The sequence below is a fragment of the Pseudochaenichthys georgianus genome, chromosome 5 (assembly GCF_902827115.2).
Source record: "Pseudochaenichthys georgianus chromosome 5, fPseGeo1.2, whole genome shotgun sequence".
Classification (NCBI taxonomy): Eukaryota; Metazoa; Chordata; class Actinopteri; order Perciformes; family Channichthyidae; genus Pseudochaenichthys; species Pseudochaenichthys georgianus.
In genome coordinates, this window is record NC_047507.1 from 35696033 (window position 1) to 35713119 (window position 17087).

The 17087-nt window shown below is 41.8% G+C and overlaps 1 protein-coding gene across 3 annotated transcripts in view; it reads right to left on the reverse strand.

Annotated features, from left to right (window-relative positions):
* Positions 1-17087, reverse strand: part of ripor3 (RIPOR family member 3) — a 122718-nt gene that overhangs the window by 7865 nt on the left and 97766 nt on the right. For all 3 annotated transcript variants that reach the window (XM_034083972.2, XM_034083970.2, XM_071203214.1), the window contains 3 exons: positions 9111-9240; positions 8793-8957; positions 1156-1320 (listed from right to left, as the gene is read on the reverse strand). In XM_034083972.2, the coding sequence (XP_033939863.1) occupies positions 1156-1320; positions 8793-8957; positions 9111-9240 (460 nt within the window). The remainder of the gene's footprint in view (positions 1-1155; positions 1321-8792; positions 8958-9110; positions 9241-17087) is intronic.

Genomic DNA, 17087 nt, shown 5'->3' on the forward strand with positions numbered 1-17087 from the left:
AATACATATCATTAAAAGGGAGCTTTCCACGAGGTTACCTGCATCAGGCCAGGTTTTAGAACTTCTGTTTATTTCATTTCATTTCAAACCTTTATTTATTCAGATTGGTCCCATTGAGATCATAGATCTCTTTTTCAAGGGAGACCTGCAGCATATAGATTCCACATGAAACATAAAACAATAAAGGACATCATACATTATATTTACAGGATACATAGTTACAGACATTTACAAGTGCCCATTGTATCAGCAAGCATTTCATTTTGCCTAGCTTTAAAAACATGCAGAGGAATGAGATTGCTCAGTTTCAATTCTTGCTGAAGATTGTTCCAAGCAAGTGGAGCTGCGCACATAAAAGCTGTCTTACCGAAGACAGTCCTTGCTCTTGGCACATCTAACAAGACTACATCATGTGACCTCAGACAATAGCTGCTTGCAACTCTCTGTGTGATCAGAGAGCAGATATAATACGGGAGTTTACCCAACAAAGCTTTATAGATAAACGTGTACCAGTGACTGAGCCTCTGTACAGAGAGTGATGGTAAACCTGCCTTGGTATACAGTGTACAGTGATGTGTAAGCGCTTTACAATTTGTGACAAATCTCAGAGCACTGTGATACGCAGCATCCAATTTTATTAGAGATTTTTATAGAGATTTTTTTATTAAAACTCCCATCATACACATTTTAGCTATTTTATTTGCCTTGACGATGCATTTGTTAATTATCGAATAGGCATTATTGGAATTGAAGAGGCATTTTTTCATAATTATTAAAAAGCTTCGAGAGGGTTTTAATGGATCAAGTAAGTTATGTCATACATTGTGTGTGCTGTGTGCATGTAAGTGTGACCAATAAAGAGGGTTTCATCCTCCAATTCTATCTATGAACATATTTTATTCAAACTGTGAAAAAGTGGGGATTATTTACATACATTCCACATTTCAGATTATTCTGATAAAATCGTTTGAATTGGGCGTTGTCATATTGCCACAGTAGGAATAGTAATTGACAAACAAGCTACAACTTGCATGTGTGAACACTACCAAAGAAAAGTCCCTATGAATTAAATCCCCAGAACATTGACCTTTTCAAACAATTTCTTTATTTACCTCGGAACTAAAATGTCTATAGATTTAAAGCTGATGGATGTACCTTCTTTTGAGAGGCGTGAGATGTGCTCTCCCAGCTCCAGGATGCTCCAGCGTTTCAGATAGACGGACAGCTGGAAGAGGGACACTCTCTCTGGGCTGCAGAGCGGCCGGGGGCTGGGCACCATCCGACAGGCTTTGTGCACCTGCTGCAGGAGCTGAGAGAACACTGGAGAGGGGGAGAGAAAGGCCGTCAGTCAGTGCATTGTGTGACCAGTCTGGAGGAGCCAGGCCTCCTTTAGTGCTTTGATTTCCTATCTCTGCAGATCAGAAACTCTTGACTTTTAAATATTTTAAGAACTCAGTAGTTTGTTAACCAACCTGCTGTATCTTTATTCTTTCATCTTTTAACTAATACACATTTATATAAATAAATTACATTCCTTTTCGGCCTGTAAATATATAATTCCTGAATTACATATTCCTCTTGGTGCATAGTTCATTGTTTACAGTGGAGTACCAAACCTGAGACAAACCCAAAATTGAAGTTAGAATTGAACTGGTAGCATCTTTTGCTTTCAACACGGACTGTTAGGGCGGCATGGATGCCTGTTCAAACATGATTGGTCATTATCTCCATAACAGGGAACAGTTTGTAACCATCAATGGCTCAAATTCACCCCCGGCCCCAGTCAATCACGGTGTACCCCAGGGCTCTGTGCTTGGCCCCCTCCTGTTCACCCTTGACATGTTCCTCCTCGGCCAGATCATCCGCCATCACGGACTCAATTTCCACTGCTACCCAATTATATCTCAGCACTACTCCATCCTCCCAGCTCCCCCCTCAGTCTCTCTTCAACTGCCTGCACAACATAAAAACCTGGATGTCGTCCAACTATCTCAAACTCAACAGCAGGAAAATGGAGCTTATGGTTGTGGCACCCAAGGCGCTGCTCCGGAAGGTTGGTGATTTCATCCTTGAGGTTGACGGCTGCTCCATCTCCGCATCTCCTGAAGCCCGCAAACTGGGTGTCATCCTTGACTCCACACTTTTCTTCCAGTCCCACGTCAAGTCTGTTACCAAATCTGCCTTTTTTCATCTAAGGAACATTGCCAGACTCCGACCGTCACTGTCGGAGTTGGTTGCAGAAACCCTAGTTCATACTTTTGTCACCTCCCACTTGGACTACTGCAATGGTGTCCTGTTTGGGGTCCCCAACAAAACCCTGGACAGGCTCCAGTGTGTTCAAAACTGTGCTGCTAGGGTACTCACACATACAAAGCCTTGGCAGCACATCACTCCCACCCTCATCCACCTCCACTGGCTGCCGGTCAAGTCCTCCTCCTCACCTACAAGTCCCTCCATGCCCATGCCCCCCAGTACTTATCAGACCTCCTCCGCCCACATGCCCCACCCCGGAACCTGCGGTCTTCAGACTCTGGCCTGCTTACCACCCCCCGCACCAACCTGAGAACCTTCGGGGACAGAGCCTTCAGTGTGGCAGCCCCCACCCTCTGGAACGCTCCCACTGCGGAGATCCGCAACATCCCCACGCTTGACGCCTTCAAAAGGGCCCGCCAGTCCCATCTATTTGCTAAGGCCTTTGGCCCCAAATCTATTTGTTGTTTTGTCTGTCTGACTGTTTGTCTGACTGCCTTTTGTTTTGTTACAGTATGTTTGTTCCTACTCCTGTTCTTCTTTGTAAAGCGACCTTGGGTCTCATGAAAGGCGCTATATAAATCCAAGCTATTATTATTATTAATACTCAGACTGCAATTGTAAACCAGCCTCCCTCTCCTCTGTCATCATCCTTTTGGACCTGTCTGCTGCATTCGACACGGTGAATCATCAGATCCTCCTTCGCACTCTCCAAGAACTTGGAGTTTCAGGCTCTGCACTTTCCCTCCTCACCTCATACCTCAAAGACCGCACCTACAGGGTTACTTGGAGAGGGTCCGAGTCCGACCTTTGTCAATTAACTACAGGGGTCCCTCAGGGCTCTGTTCTTGGTCCCCTCCTCTTCTCCTTGTACGCAAACTCGCTCGGATCAGTCATTAGCCCGCATGGTTTTTCATACCACTGCTACGCTGACGACACCCAATTAATTCTGTCCTTTTCCCGCTCAGAGACCCAGGTCGTCGCACGCATCTCTGCTTGTCTAGCTGACATCTCTCAGTGGATGTCTGATCATCACCTCAAGCTCAACCTTGACAAGACTGAACTGCTTTTCCTTCCGGGAAAAGATTGTCCCACTCTTGACCTAACAATCAACATTGGCACCTCTGTTCTTTCCCCGACTCAGACTGCAAGGAATCTGGGTGTGACCCTAGATAACAACCTGTCCTTCAATGCAAACATAGCTGCTACAACCCGCTGCTGCAGATACACACTTTACAACATCAGGAGGATGCGTCCCCAGCTGACCCAGAAAGCGACGCAGGTTCTGGTCCAGGCTCTCGTCATCTCACGCCTAGACTACTGCAACTCCCTCCTGGCTGGTCTAACTGCATGTGCCATCCGACCTCTGCAGCTCATCCAGAATGCAGCTGCTCGCCTGGTCTTCAACCTTCCTAAATTCTCCCACACCACGCCGCTCCTCCGCTGCCTTCACTGGCTTCCGATAACTGCTAGAATCCACTTCAAGACAATGGTACTTGCGTACCATGCTGCGAATGGATCTGGCCCTTCCTACATCCAGGACATGGTTAAACCGTACAACCCAGCACGTGCACTCCGCTCTGCATCAACCAAACGGCTCGCTGCACCATCGCTGCGAAGGGGACCAAAGTTACCATCAGCAAAAACACATGGGTTTGCTATCCTGGCTCCAAAATGGTGGAATGAGCTCCCCATTGACATCAGGACAGCAGATAGCTTACACACCTTCCGGTGCAGACTGAAAACTCATCTCTTTCGACTCCACTTCGAGCGATAGAACTATTAACAAAGCACTTATATACTAATAAAGGGCTGGCTTATCGAAAGCCAGTTGAGTAGCACTTGAAATGTTTTTGCTCTATGAAGCCTGATGTACTTATATAATTCTGTTTTCTTCAAGTTTGTATTTTGTTGGTCGAACGCACTTATTGTAAGTCGCTTTGGATAAAAGCGTCAGCTAAATGCAATGTAATGTAATGTAAACCAGAACACTTTTGAAACCAAAGGCTGGTTCTAGATCAGGGGTGGGCAATTATTTTTTACAAGGGGCCACTTCAGAAACTCGAGCTGTGTTGGCCGAATCAAAATAAGTTGAACTTAATTCTGCTCAATATACATTTTCTCCCATTATAGAATGCAGTATATTGCATATTTGTATGAGCTGTTACTGGTAATCAAAAGAATAAGAATGTTCCCTTACAATAAATATAAGAAATTGTGGAGTGGGCCAAATAGGAAAATACTCCTATAGAGGTAATAAACAGTAAAAACAATCATTGAATCAGTATTTAATTAAATGTTTGACACGTTAATCTTCACAAACCAATACTGAAAAGGTGTTTTACAGTATGTAACAGATAATAAATGAATCAGCTTTATACAAAAAGAAATTAGTGTTTTTGATTTTTGTTTTTCAGTTAATTTGACTTGTTCAGTGAGAAAAATCCAGTCGGTCTTGGGCTTGAACAAGTGCACGGAAATCTGGTTCAATGTCTGAGGTGGATATGCGAAGGACAGCTGAGAGGTGATCATCAGTGATAGAGGATCTGTATCTGGATTTGTTGAACTTCATCACTGAGAATGTCTGTTCACATAATGTAGGTAGATCCAAAGAGGACCATCATCTTCTGAGCACGTCTCCTCATGTGTGGAAAGTTCTCCTTTTTCAGGGAAGAGTAAAACTCAGGCAGAGAGACTGACCTAAAGTGCTCTGACAGAAGTGTGTCAGACTGCAGGTCAATGAGTTCAAGCTGAACATCACTGGGTGCTTCATCCACATGGCATGTAAATGGGGAAAATATCTTGTTCATTTCATTCTCAACTGTTTTGAAGTCTTTGAATCACCTTGAAAACTCACCATGCAGTGCTTCTAACATGGATGAGTACCTCTGGAGGTGATCAGCTGATGGTGTGGCTTCCTTCAGTGTTGGCAAGTGCGTGAGAATGTTGTCCTCCATGTGGCTTGAGAGAAGCTGCAGCTTTCTCATGAAAGCCTTCACTGCACATGTCATGCACAAAAAGGCCCTTGCCTTGCAGTTTGACATTTAGTTCACTCATTAGTGCAGTCACATCTACAGCAAAACCAAGGTCTGCCATCCAGTCTGCATCTGAAAGCTGTGGGATGTCCTTCCTTTTCTTCACACAGAAGTCTTGAATCTCTTCTCTCAGGTCCCATACTCTTTTCAGCACTTTGCCCAGGCTGAGTCACCTGACAGCTGCATGGTATGTCATGACGTTCAGTCTCACTTTCCTCCAAAAGTGCAACAAACTGTCTGTGATTCAATGCTCTTGCCCTGATGAAGTTAACTATTTTAGTTACAACATCAACAACATGGTTAATTTTTAACACTGACTTACACAACACTTCCTGATGTATAATACAATGCAAAAATGCCAATTTCTGCTCAGGGTTAATTTCTGTCACTGTATCCTGCATTCTCTTCAATAGTCCAACATTTTTCCCTGTCAGATTTGGACAACCATCCGTTGTCACGCCTGCCAGCTTGTCCCATTTCAGTCCCAACTTTTCCACACATGCATTTACCTCCGTAAACAAATCACTCCCTGTTGTTGTCCCTTTCATTGACTGCATGGCTGCCAGCACCTCCGTGATTTTGAAGTCCGGAGTTATCCCACGTAGGAAGATGAGTATCTGGGCAGTGTCACGTACATCGCAGCTCTCATCCAAAGCAAAGGAAAAAAAGTCAGTTGACCGCTCTATTCTGCAGCTGAAGCTCCAGATTTCCCGCGATGTCCTCAATCCTCCTCGTAACGGTGCGTCGGGAGAGGGACACTTTCTCAAATGCCTCCTTTTTCTCCGGGCATATTAGTGCGGCAGAGTCCAACAAACACTCCTTAATGAACTCTCCGTCCGAAAACGGTTTACTTTTTTTTGCAATGTTGTGGGATAAGACATAACTCGTATTGACAGCTGCATCTCTGGATGTGGAATGTTTTGTGAAAAGTTGTTGTTGGCTTTGCAGCTTAGCTAGCAAAGCATCCGACTCCTTTGCCCGCTCTTCCACAGACAGGTTCTTGTATTTATCTGCGTGTTTGGTAGCATCGTGGCGGCGACTCACATTGTACTCCTTGAACACAGCGACCTGCGCACCACAAACTAAACACACAGCTTTACCTTTCACTTCTGTAAATAAATACTTTGGTCCATGTTTTCTTTTTTTGCCGTTTGCGGCAATAGAGTCTGGCTGCAGACCGCAGCAAGGAGGCGTTTCCTATAGGGGCGTTTCCTATAGTGAAGGACGGGAGCCGGCTCTCGCCCGCGAACGAGCCGTTTTTTGTTTTGTTTTTGCGGAGGGATCTAGATCGGCATGAAGGCACATTATGCAATGTGCAATGTGGACATTATCCCGCTTATTACACATGGCCACATTCTCAACAAAGTAACGACATGACTCCCAATAATAATTGAAATGCTTTTATGGATTTAGAAAAAGATTTTATTGATTTAAAAAATAGTTTTTTGTATTGATTTAAATTGACATGCATCCGCTAAGAAAAGTAGTCCATTGTTACTGTTTGAACTAACGTAACAACGGCAGGAACTGCTTCTATAGTGTTTTTGAGGAGCTTTTTGATTACAGATTTGAAAACATCGTTGCTTGCTTTAAAAGTAGCACAATTCATTATGTCAAACCTTGAAAGATATCCCTGCCCTAATGCCAAAAGTAATGAAAACAATTGGCCACAGCAAATAATTTATATTAAACATGTAATTTTTACTTTTGAATACTTCAGTACAAAGGATGTCTTGAATAACTTAAGTGATATATGTGTACACATATAAATCATTAGTCAAAACAGGGCTACATTTGATTTAATTAAAAGGTATAATATGTGGTAAACTGAAGAGCCCTTTGGGAGCCGAAAGAGCCGGCTCTCCTTGGTGAGCCAAATGATCCGGCTCAGCAAGAAGAGCCGGAATTCCCATCACTAGAACAATGAGTTCTTCTGCGAGGATTTATAAAAGCAGCTGGAATCCCTTAAGTTGCTATTGGATAAAAAAAAGTTAGGAAACGCCCCTATAGGAAACGCCCCTATAGGAAACGCCTCCTTGCTGCGGTCTGCAGCCAGACCCATCTCTTAAAAGTAGCACAATTCATTATGTCAAACCTTGAAAGATATCCCTGCCCTAATGCCAAAAGTAACTGGCAACTGAATATATGTCGCCGTAGCTATGATGTCTATGTCTGGACCGCTGCGTAAAGAGGAGGGTTTCTGACCCATTACTTCTCTTCTTACTTCTATAAGAATAAAACACGGAGGACGGAGATCTCTTTTTGTCCCCCTCTTCTCCCCGCTGCAGCCTAGCAGTTGATCTCAAAGCACGCTCCCCTCTCCTGCAGGGAGAAAAACTATATTTATATACTTTATATAGGTTGATACAGTCGCCCCTTTTTTTAAATAGTTTTTATAGGTGTTGCCATTTGTTTTGTGTAGCGTGGTTCTACAAGCAAGTCAATGCATTCATTGGGTGGTATCAGAGAGTTACACGGGTGTGTAAATGCAATGAAAACAATTGGCCACAGCAAATAATTTATATTAAACATGTAATTTTTACTTTTGAATACTTCAGTACAAAGGATGTCTTGAATAATTTAAGTGATATATGTGTACACATATAAATCATTAGTCAAAACAGGGCTACATTTGATTGAATTAAAAGGTATAATATGTGGTAAACTGAAGAGCCCTTTGGGAGCCGAAAGAGCCGGCTCTTCAGGTGAGCCAAATGATCCGGCTCACCAAGAAGAGCCGGAATTCCCATCACTAGAACAATGACTTCTTCTGCGAGGATTTATAAAAGCAGCTGGAATCCCTTAAGTTGCTATTGGATAAAAAAAGTTAGGAAACGCCCCTATAAGAAACGCCCCTATAGGAAACGCCCCTATAGGAAACGCCTCCTTGCTGCGGTCTGCAGCCAGACCCATCTCGTTTGCGGACATTTCGAGGACTAGCCGGCCAGCATGACTTGTAGCTGTTCACCGCACGTGCGTTTAGGTAGGCCTACATAATAAATAAATAAATAGCAACACCCTTTTCAAAATAAAAGCAACACAGTTAGAAAAGTATTTACGACATGCAAGCAATACAGCTGTGTGGCTTTTATTTTGAAAAGGTTGCTGTTTTTTTTCATTATGTTATAATTTATGATCAACCTCCGGGCCGGATGTGGCCCTCGGGCCGTAAAATGCCCAGTACTGTTCTAGATGGTAACCCCCAATTTGTTAGAACCATAGTGACATTTAAAGATTTTAAGGAAGGATTCAGACATGGTGCACCCAGAGTCCTGCAACTCAACTGATACCAAACCCTTTTCCTGTTGCCCACAGATTTGTATGCAGATACAGTTTATAAAGATTTAATTATGGGAAATTAAGTGAACTATACAGTAGTAGAAGGCATAACATCCTGAATAAGAATGTAGCCTACTTAAAAAACGTAAATTAATGATCACAAAATAAGTATAAAAAAATCAACAATATGTAAAAAAAAGAGATAAATAAGTGTATGTACTGCCGTACCTTTCTCTGACTGTCCGGGCTGCTTGGCCTTCACCTTGTGTGTGTAACGTTTCTTTAACGTCCTGGAGAATGTGTCGGAGAGGCAGCAGAAAGGAGAGCTGCTCTCAGTTACACACTCCTCCCAGAACAACAGCACGGCCCTCGTTCTCTGCGTCTTAGGCAGGACTGAAGAAGAAGAGAGGGGAGGATGTAAATCCAAAATAGATTCATTTATGATGTCATTTTTTCCACAAAAGTTTGTTGTTGACTATGTTATAATCAGAGTATACATATTTGTTGGCCTAATTATGCAATAAGAGTGCTCTGCTCTAAACTCACTGTCTCGAGCACAGAGGCTGTCGTTCTTCTCCAGCAGCAGACAGCTGATCCTGTTCAGGACTTCAGCTTGCAGAGACATTTCCTCCAGCAGCTCCCTCCGAGATGGACCGAAGTCGGTGGTTGTTATCCTCTGAGGAAACATTATGAGGATTTGTTAACATTTCGACAGGCAAGTGGAGGATGGATACCAGGGTGTCCGCGGGGTCTTAAAACATATTAAAAGTTGATAAATCAATTTAGCGAAAATTAAGGCTATTCAAAAGTATTAAAGGTATTACATTTAGTAGCTTGTTTTCAATAAGTATATACATTGTCCAAAGAGGTTGTATTATACAGTCTGCCTGAATGTAATCATGGCGTAGGTGTGTAGTGTGATTCTGTGTAGTTTATTTATGGCATCCCGTTGGATTTGACGTCATCTGAACAGGACATCGCACGCTCACTGCTTGATAGCGTGCGAAGGTCCGTTTACGCCGGTTGTTAAACAACATCGTTATGGGGAAATGCAAGTCTGCGTCCAAATGGTTGGAAGATTAAGGAGGAAGGACAATCAATACTGTATATAGTCAATGTGAGGTAAAGTGTATCAATGTAACCGGTTGAAACTCAAAGTGGCGATGAGGTCTTAAAATGTATGGAAAGGGTCTTAAAAAGGTCTTAAAAGGTATTACATTTGACTTCAGGATTCCTGCATATTGTGGAAATTGATGTGAGATATTGTACCAAAGAAGTGTGATACATGTGAAATGGCAGAAAGTCTTGTTGCAATTTCCAGACATTAAAAGAGGTCTGTTGAGTTCCCTGGTAATTATCAAATAGTAGCAGTTAAGTGAATACTGTTCAAGCAATACCTGTGTTTGTGTTTTATAGTGATTTCTCTGTTTTTATCCTTTCATAAATGTGAGGACTAAAATGGCGAGAGACAAAGGGCTGTAAAATAAGTTTTATTGCAGTGGGGGATGTGAAGATATGCAGGACAGGGTGATTGGTGTGGGGAGAATTTATTCTGTTTAGGATCTCAAGCAGGCCAAGTTTCAGAGAAGTCTATATATCTTGAATAAGTATATGTGTGAGTTTATACATTCCTGTGTGTTAATAGTTGAAGGAACAAAAGGTACATTTTTCCTCGCAAATATAGAGAGGTTTTTTTATAGATTTCTGAAACAATGTTGCCTTTTTCTTAAAGGAAGATGAGCACAATAGTTTTTTGTTTGACTTTTTACCTGTTTATCAAAAGAGTGTTTTAAGCTATTTGTGAAGAAGAAAGATGCAGAATTAATGGTGATTTCTGTTTGGAGTGTAAAGATTATCCCTGATAATGTTTTCTGGGTTAAACCATCGATAGGCTTTACAAATGGGGAGGGGGAGGTACCTCCTGCAGGCCTTCCCAACACCTGTGGCTTTCAAAGCTGCCCGCGCTAATTCCCTGTGAGACAGCGTGTTAGTATCTCCCAAATGAAACTCCACCCCTTGTTGTATTAGGGAAATGTTTTTCTGGTTGTTGGGTCTCTCTTCATGCGCTGACAAGACGACAGGATGTCCGCAGTGCGTGAATAAGGGCGGGAGTACTCCACACGTTGCTTATATGATTCTTTGAATTGTATAGTAATGTATTATATTATATCGTATTGCATTATTACTACTTTGTTTAATTAAAACGGATTATTGTTTAACTGGTATCCTGGTGTCTTCTAATTCCTTCCCTGTTATGATTTCAAGCAGGACTCGTCAAAACAACACGCGGTGAGGAGTTGGGTTGTAAAAACTCAGACCTCGCAACAAGTGGTGACGCGACGTTAGCGAGTGGGAGTTCATAGGGAGTCACATCAGGAGCCAGCGGACGAAGCAGTCCAGGGGGGCACCTCGAAATACTTCTGACAACTAAAAACAGAGCTCTATACAAAAACACAGGTAAGCACGGATACCCGTTACACTCGAAATCTGTGATTTGGATATATTCAAATTTTTTAGAGTTGTCAGGAATATTTCTCAGTGTCATAGACTTTATGATAAAATAATGCAATGCATATATTAGTATAGGTAGGTAACGACGGACTACTGATCTTATAAGATAGTGTAATGCATACATTAGCATAGATAGGTAACGACGGACTATAAATGTAATATAATTATGCAATACATATAGAATAAAGTAGGTAACTATGGACTACTCATGATGATAAAGCAAAGGTTAAGGACCTAGGGGATATGCTACACGTGAAGCGACGAGAAATGTAAGAAAATGGTGCAGGGCCCCGTTGGTTTTTACAGAAATCAAGTCGGCAATTTCAGTCGGGGAAGTCCAGTGGGTTTCATAAGAAATGATATCCATCCAGGGCGAAACTGAATAATACTTCTTCAGCCTCATAGGACGCTGGAGTGTATTATATGTAATAAATCCAGGAGGAGATACGCAAATTTCAAAAAGTCATTTTGAAACGAACGGAATCTCGTTCTCTTGTTCTGTGGGGTTATTAATCTAAGAAGCTAAACGTGACGATAAAGGATTCTGTTGACCTGGGTTTCGGCTCCATGAGGATGTCATATAGCTGAAAAGCCGTGTCGAAGCGCATTCTAAGGTCGCATTATCTGTTGAAATAAACATCGCACCAAAAAAGCTCGATAGACTGTACGGGGAATAATTTTATGTGAATAACTACTAATAAATAAGGGAGAAAAGGTCAGATAAATACGCAAAGTTTAAGCTGGTTGCTCTCAGAAGCATCTTTCCCCTCAAGTGAGGTGGAACTGGTGAGGTGCCGCCATCTGGTGGAGGTATTTTGTAGTACTTCTTGCATTATTACATTCCATTTGACTGGCGCCTTTAATCCGAAGCGACTCACAATAAGTGCGTTAGACTAGGAAAATAAAAAATAAGAACACAGGATAATTGAAATATATATCTGGGTTAATAGAGCCAAAACATTTCAAGTACTACTCAACTGCCTTTCGGTAAGCCAGTCCGTTAATAGCATTATAAGTGCTTCTGGTAGTACTTCTTGATTAATATAATATAATATATATATATATATATATAAATATACATCATTCAAAGTGGGGGTGTAATACTTCAGTTTTTTACACTCAAAATAGTTACACATTTGAATTAAGGGCAGGACAGTTAAATAAATACATTAACTACGTTAGGAGTAACGACGAGTATTGTCCAATATATTAATAAATAACACTGAACACATAGCAACCTAGTCAGATAAATAAGATATAATCACCATGGAGGGACAGTTTAAAAATAAAGATTTACACGTCCCAATTCCCGGAAGTTTCCGAGAGCAAATGGGGACAGACTGAGAGATTGATTCTCAGTGGACTCAAACAGGGAGACAAGAAAAAGGCTTGTGCCGACCTTGGGTTCCTCCATAAAAAAAAAATGATAGAAGAAGACAGAGTGGGAGGAGATGAAGCTCTAGGAAATTTAAGCTCAGCTCTAAATGTTTATGAACGACAACTTGTAAAAAAACTGGGTGACCTAAACCAAAAAAAGCACGGATTAGTAAGCCGGAGGAAACTAAACAAAGAAAAGGAGGAGTTAGATAAAATACGGAGGCTTTGTCATAATGCAGCACTCGCCATGAACGGAGTAGCTGTTACCCCCTTCACGGCCAAAACTCCCCCAGTCCTGGTCGCAGTCCAAACCCCGACCCAGGGAGAGGAGTTTCAACGCTCTAGTGACAGTATAGGGACGCACGTGCCAGCACAACCACCTACACAGGAAGAAATACTTCACTTAATTGCAGAAGGTGTCAGGGCTTATGAGAGTATGAAGAGTGCCAAACAGTTGATTGTTCATCCCGTGGAGCCAGCAGAGCAGGCACCGAGGCAGCCAAACCAAAAAGGGGGTTTTCCCAACCAAGGTCCGTCCTATAACCAGCCCCAATATGGCTACAATAATGGTTTTCAGCAACAGAGGGGCGGGTTCAGAGGCAGAGCTAGAGGTAGAGGAGGGTTTGTAGCAGCTCCAGGAGAGAACCAAAATCCACAGCAGGGGTGCTTCACCTGTGGACAGGCCGACCACTGGTATAGGCAATGCCCACATGGGCCCCCACCACAGAGAGGGCGGGGACAAGGGGGACAGAGAGGGCGGGGACAAGGGGGACAGAGAGGGCGGGGACAAGGGGACAGAGAGGGCATGGACAAGGGTAGAAGTGCAGAAGTGCAGCATGTCCAGAAACCCCATGAGGCAGCCCCACAGGCCCAACACCAAGTCCAGGGTCACGTTGCACCCAATGCGATGGCCGCCCCCTATGGCCAGTTTGTGCAGCCCGTTGCACCCAATGCGATGGCCGCAGGTTCTCAGATGTTGTTGGGTCAATCTCAGATGCAACTCAGTATGCCACTATATACTGGGGGTTGCTCGACCGGCCCCAGGACAACACGCCAAGACTATTTTCCATTTTTCAACAATGGAAGCCGTGGATTAACCTCCTCAGGCCTTATGGTTCCCCTCCAGACCCTCCCCATCTAACGCTAAATTATGATAGAAAAGACGACCAAAGTTATGCATATGCATATGACGCAGAGGTGGCTATGTCCATGTGGGACGTAACCACAACCAATTTATTTATGGGACAAGCGGGGGTGGCTGCATCTGTTGAACTCACTGATGAACAACTCTATTGGTAAGAGAGTAAAACTTGTTTCTAAATAATGTCATATTGTTTTGTGAGTAAACATGAAATAAAAATATATTTACTAGATATAACAACAACAGGCTTAACTAGGTTGACAGAAAACTGCTATTAACCAGTTTCAGCAGCTACTGTCATATCTGTGTTCTAAAGAGAACATATGTTGCATTTACAATTCATATTAAGGAAGTCCACAATTGATACCATTAAAGACCTTTTTAAAGATGAAGTAAGCAGGACTTCAACTAGACAAAAGAGATTTTACAATGTGATTTTACAATGTGATTTTACTACTTTTAATGGAGTAAAGAATCTGGGTAGACTACTGCCATTGATTTGTTTTAACATTCACATGTTTCAGCATTCCTGACCATATAGACACTCAGCCGTTTTATTTTGTAACCCTTTGGGGGAGAGATTTAAATTGAGTTTATCTCCAGTTGCTGATTTATTGTGATTTACAGCGGCACTGGAAAGTTGTGCGCCACCTTTGGGTTGTACTCTGAATCAGTGTGTTGGTGAAGAGTTGCTCACTACAGAAACAGAAGAACTGTGCAAAGAACGCATCTGAGGAGGGTTTGACATTTTGCGTGTACCTCGTTGCCAAGGCAACAGTGGTGGGAAGAGGAACAGCAGTTTTGGGGGATTCCTGCTGTGCAGAGGACAACGTGTGTCTGCGGATTGTAGCACATTGATCCAGAGGTGCCTTCCCCCTCAGGACATCCCAGTGCAAGAGTTTCATTGATCCTATTGACTACAGCTGCAGAGGACAACGCATTACTGACTGTTCACATTGTGACAAGATCTTGAGACAGGCTGGTCTCAGACGGTTCAGACTCTGAGGAAAATATGCGATGATTTGACAGCATAACTGTGCAAGAGTTTTCCAGAGGGTGGTGTACAACAATAACATTAGTGTTTGAGAGGGGAGGCTGATTGTTTAAACGATGGTCTGGAATACTGAAAAGATTAAAGTTTAATATTCTTGGTTGACAAACAAGACATCTGATTATTAGGTCACACATAATAATTTAGACATATAAACTAACTATGAGTAAAGGGATTAATGGATTTCATATCCTAGGGAGGGTTAGTTAGGTTGCGAATACTTCGCAGGGTATTTGCTAATGTATTTTGAAGAACAAAAAACAAGGACACAAGTCCAATTTTGTTTTGTTTTTAGATTAAATTGTCCGTTACCAAAACTGTTCACCTTGTGTCTAGATTTGGACTTTGATGGTAAGGGAGTATTTAGGCTTATTTTTATACATCTGACATTTTAAAATATGTTGGCTAGTCACCAGATAGACATTGGTTAAGAACTTTTCTGAAGATTGAATATTTGTTCCATTTCTACATATTCCTATTTAAAAAGTAATTTTAGAGTAAAGAGGGCTGATGCTGAAATGGGAAATAATGTGGGGCCTTCAATCACCCATTAGAAGGGTGCATATTATTGACGACCAATAGGGAGGAGGGGTCACTCGACCCACCCTGCAGTGGTTTTTAAAATCTTACTTGCAGCTTCACAGGAAGCGCACGGCACCAGATTATGAGTTTAGAGGACTAGCGGCACCACCTCCTAATGGACATTCATTTAGTTGGTAATTAACTGACATTTAGAGATGTTAAAAAGTAAAAACATACCTACCATGAGGGATGATTCCTAAGTTCAGCTACAAACCATTGATGAAATTACTTCTGTTTTTAGGTCCTTGATAAAGGAAGGAGTGATTGTTACATGTTCAGGACACCCAGGGTTCCACGCACTGTTAAAGAGGGTAACATTGTTCTTTAAGTGCACCAGAATTGAAGATAAATTAATAGAATGAGTTATGGAATACATAGCAGAGCTTTACAGATCCTGATAATGTTTTGACACAAGATAATAGTGATGTACACAAGTTTCTGAATTACATCTATTAGACGTGCTAATATTGATTAGGTGTAAATGAACTGCAGTAGTAGTACAATAAGGAAGTGACATTTCTTTGGCTAACACTTTTCAGGGAATTTGGGAAAACAGAGATATTTTGAACATTATAGTTGTAATTGTGAATTAATAAATGATGGCGCTCCATATATACAGATTTTTATAGACGGAGGATGCTGGCCTGTGCTGGAACATCTCTGCAGGGCACGACACATGGCCAAAAAGACTGAGACCAACTGACCTTTGACCCTGACCGACAGGGTAACTTGGGAAGGCACTCTCAATGACTGACTCTGAGGTGTACCTGACCAAAACCTGACTTTACAACCTGACAGTGTGAGTGAGTGTATGTCTGCATCTGATCAGTGCAACTGCATGATTTAAAACAATGACTAATCAAGCATGTTTTTGGACTAACACATTATTTTTGTGTGATAATAATGTGTGAAATGAGAGGTTTCCTAACATTGCACAAAAGGGGAAACCGTTTCTAATCTGCTTGATGATGTTTCACTCCCACAGGAGGTGGCTGTTTGCAGAATGTGAAACTCAAACTAAAACATGAAGATTCTGTTTCTTTTAGGACTGAATGATGGAGAGAAACACTCTCAAGTGTTTACTGTGGAAATGATGGATGTACATTTGGGAAAAATGTTTGGTATTGTCTTATAATCCATTATGACCTGAAGGTTTTCTTCCCATGCAGGATTTTGTTTACACATGAGATAATGTGTAAAAAAAGGGGAGTGTAAACTTCACAATGTACATTTTTTTTTATTTAGGGACCGAAAGGAACCGGCTGCCCCAACTCGATTGTTCAATCTGACCATTGATTGACAGTTTTAGAATTGACCTGCTCCATATTTGGGGATAACACACTGTTTGATGAATGTTGACATGTCTCTAATATTGATTGAATTATAGCAGGTAACACAGATAAAGAATCAGTGGCCAAGGGGCTGGGAGATGTAAGTCCAGAATGGAATGCTGGGAGCTGACCTGTGAGTAATGTTTCAACAGACAACATCATGTAACTAGCCTGGTAAAGAAGTAAAAGCCATAGACTTTATTGTTTAGGTCATTATGGGGATATACATTTCATCTACATTTATAATAGAAAGACATTTGATGACAGTTTGTTGGAATTCTGTATTCATTTTTTCAGCGGGATAATATCTAAGCACTGACGGGTAGAAGCAGTATCACCAGGAAGCCATTCACTTTGTTAGTATCGTGATTTTGGTTGTTTTTGAATCCATAACATTAGTGTGTTTCTTTACCAGAAACATTAGCAGTTCAAATCATATTTAGATTTTTAATGGGATCTCAGGATTTCATAAAAATAACACAGATGCTTGTCAGAAATTCAGAGCTATTGAAATATGTTATTTAGTTTAC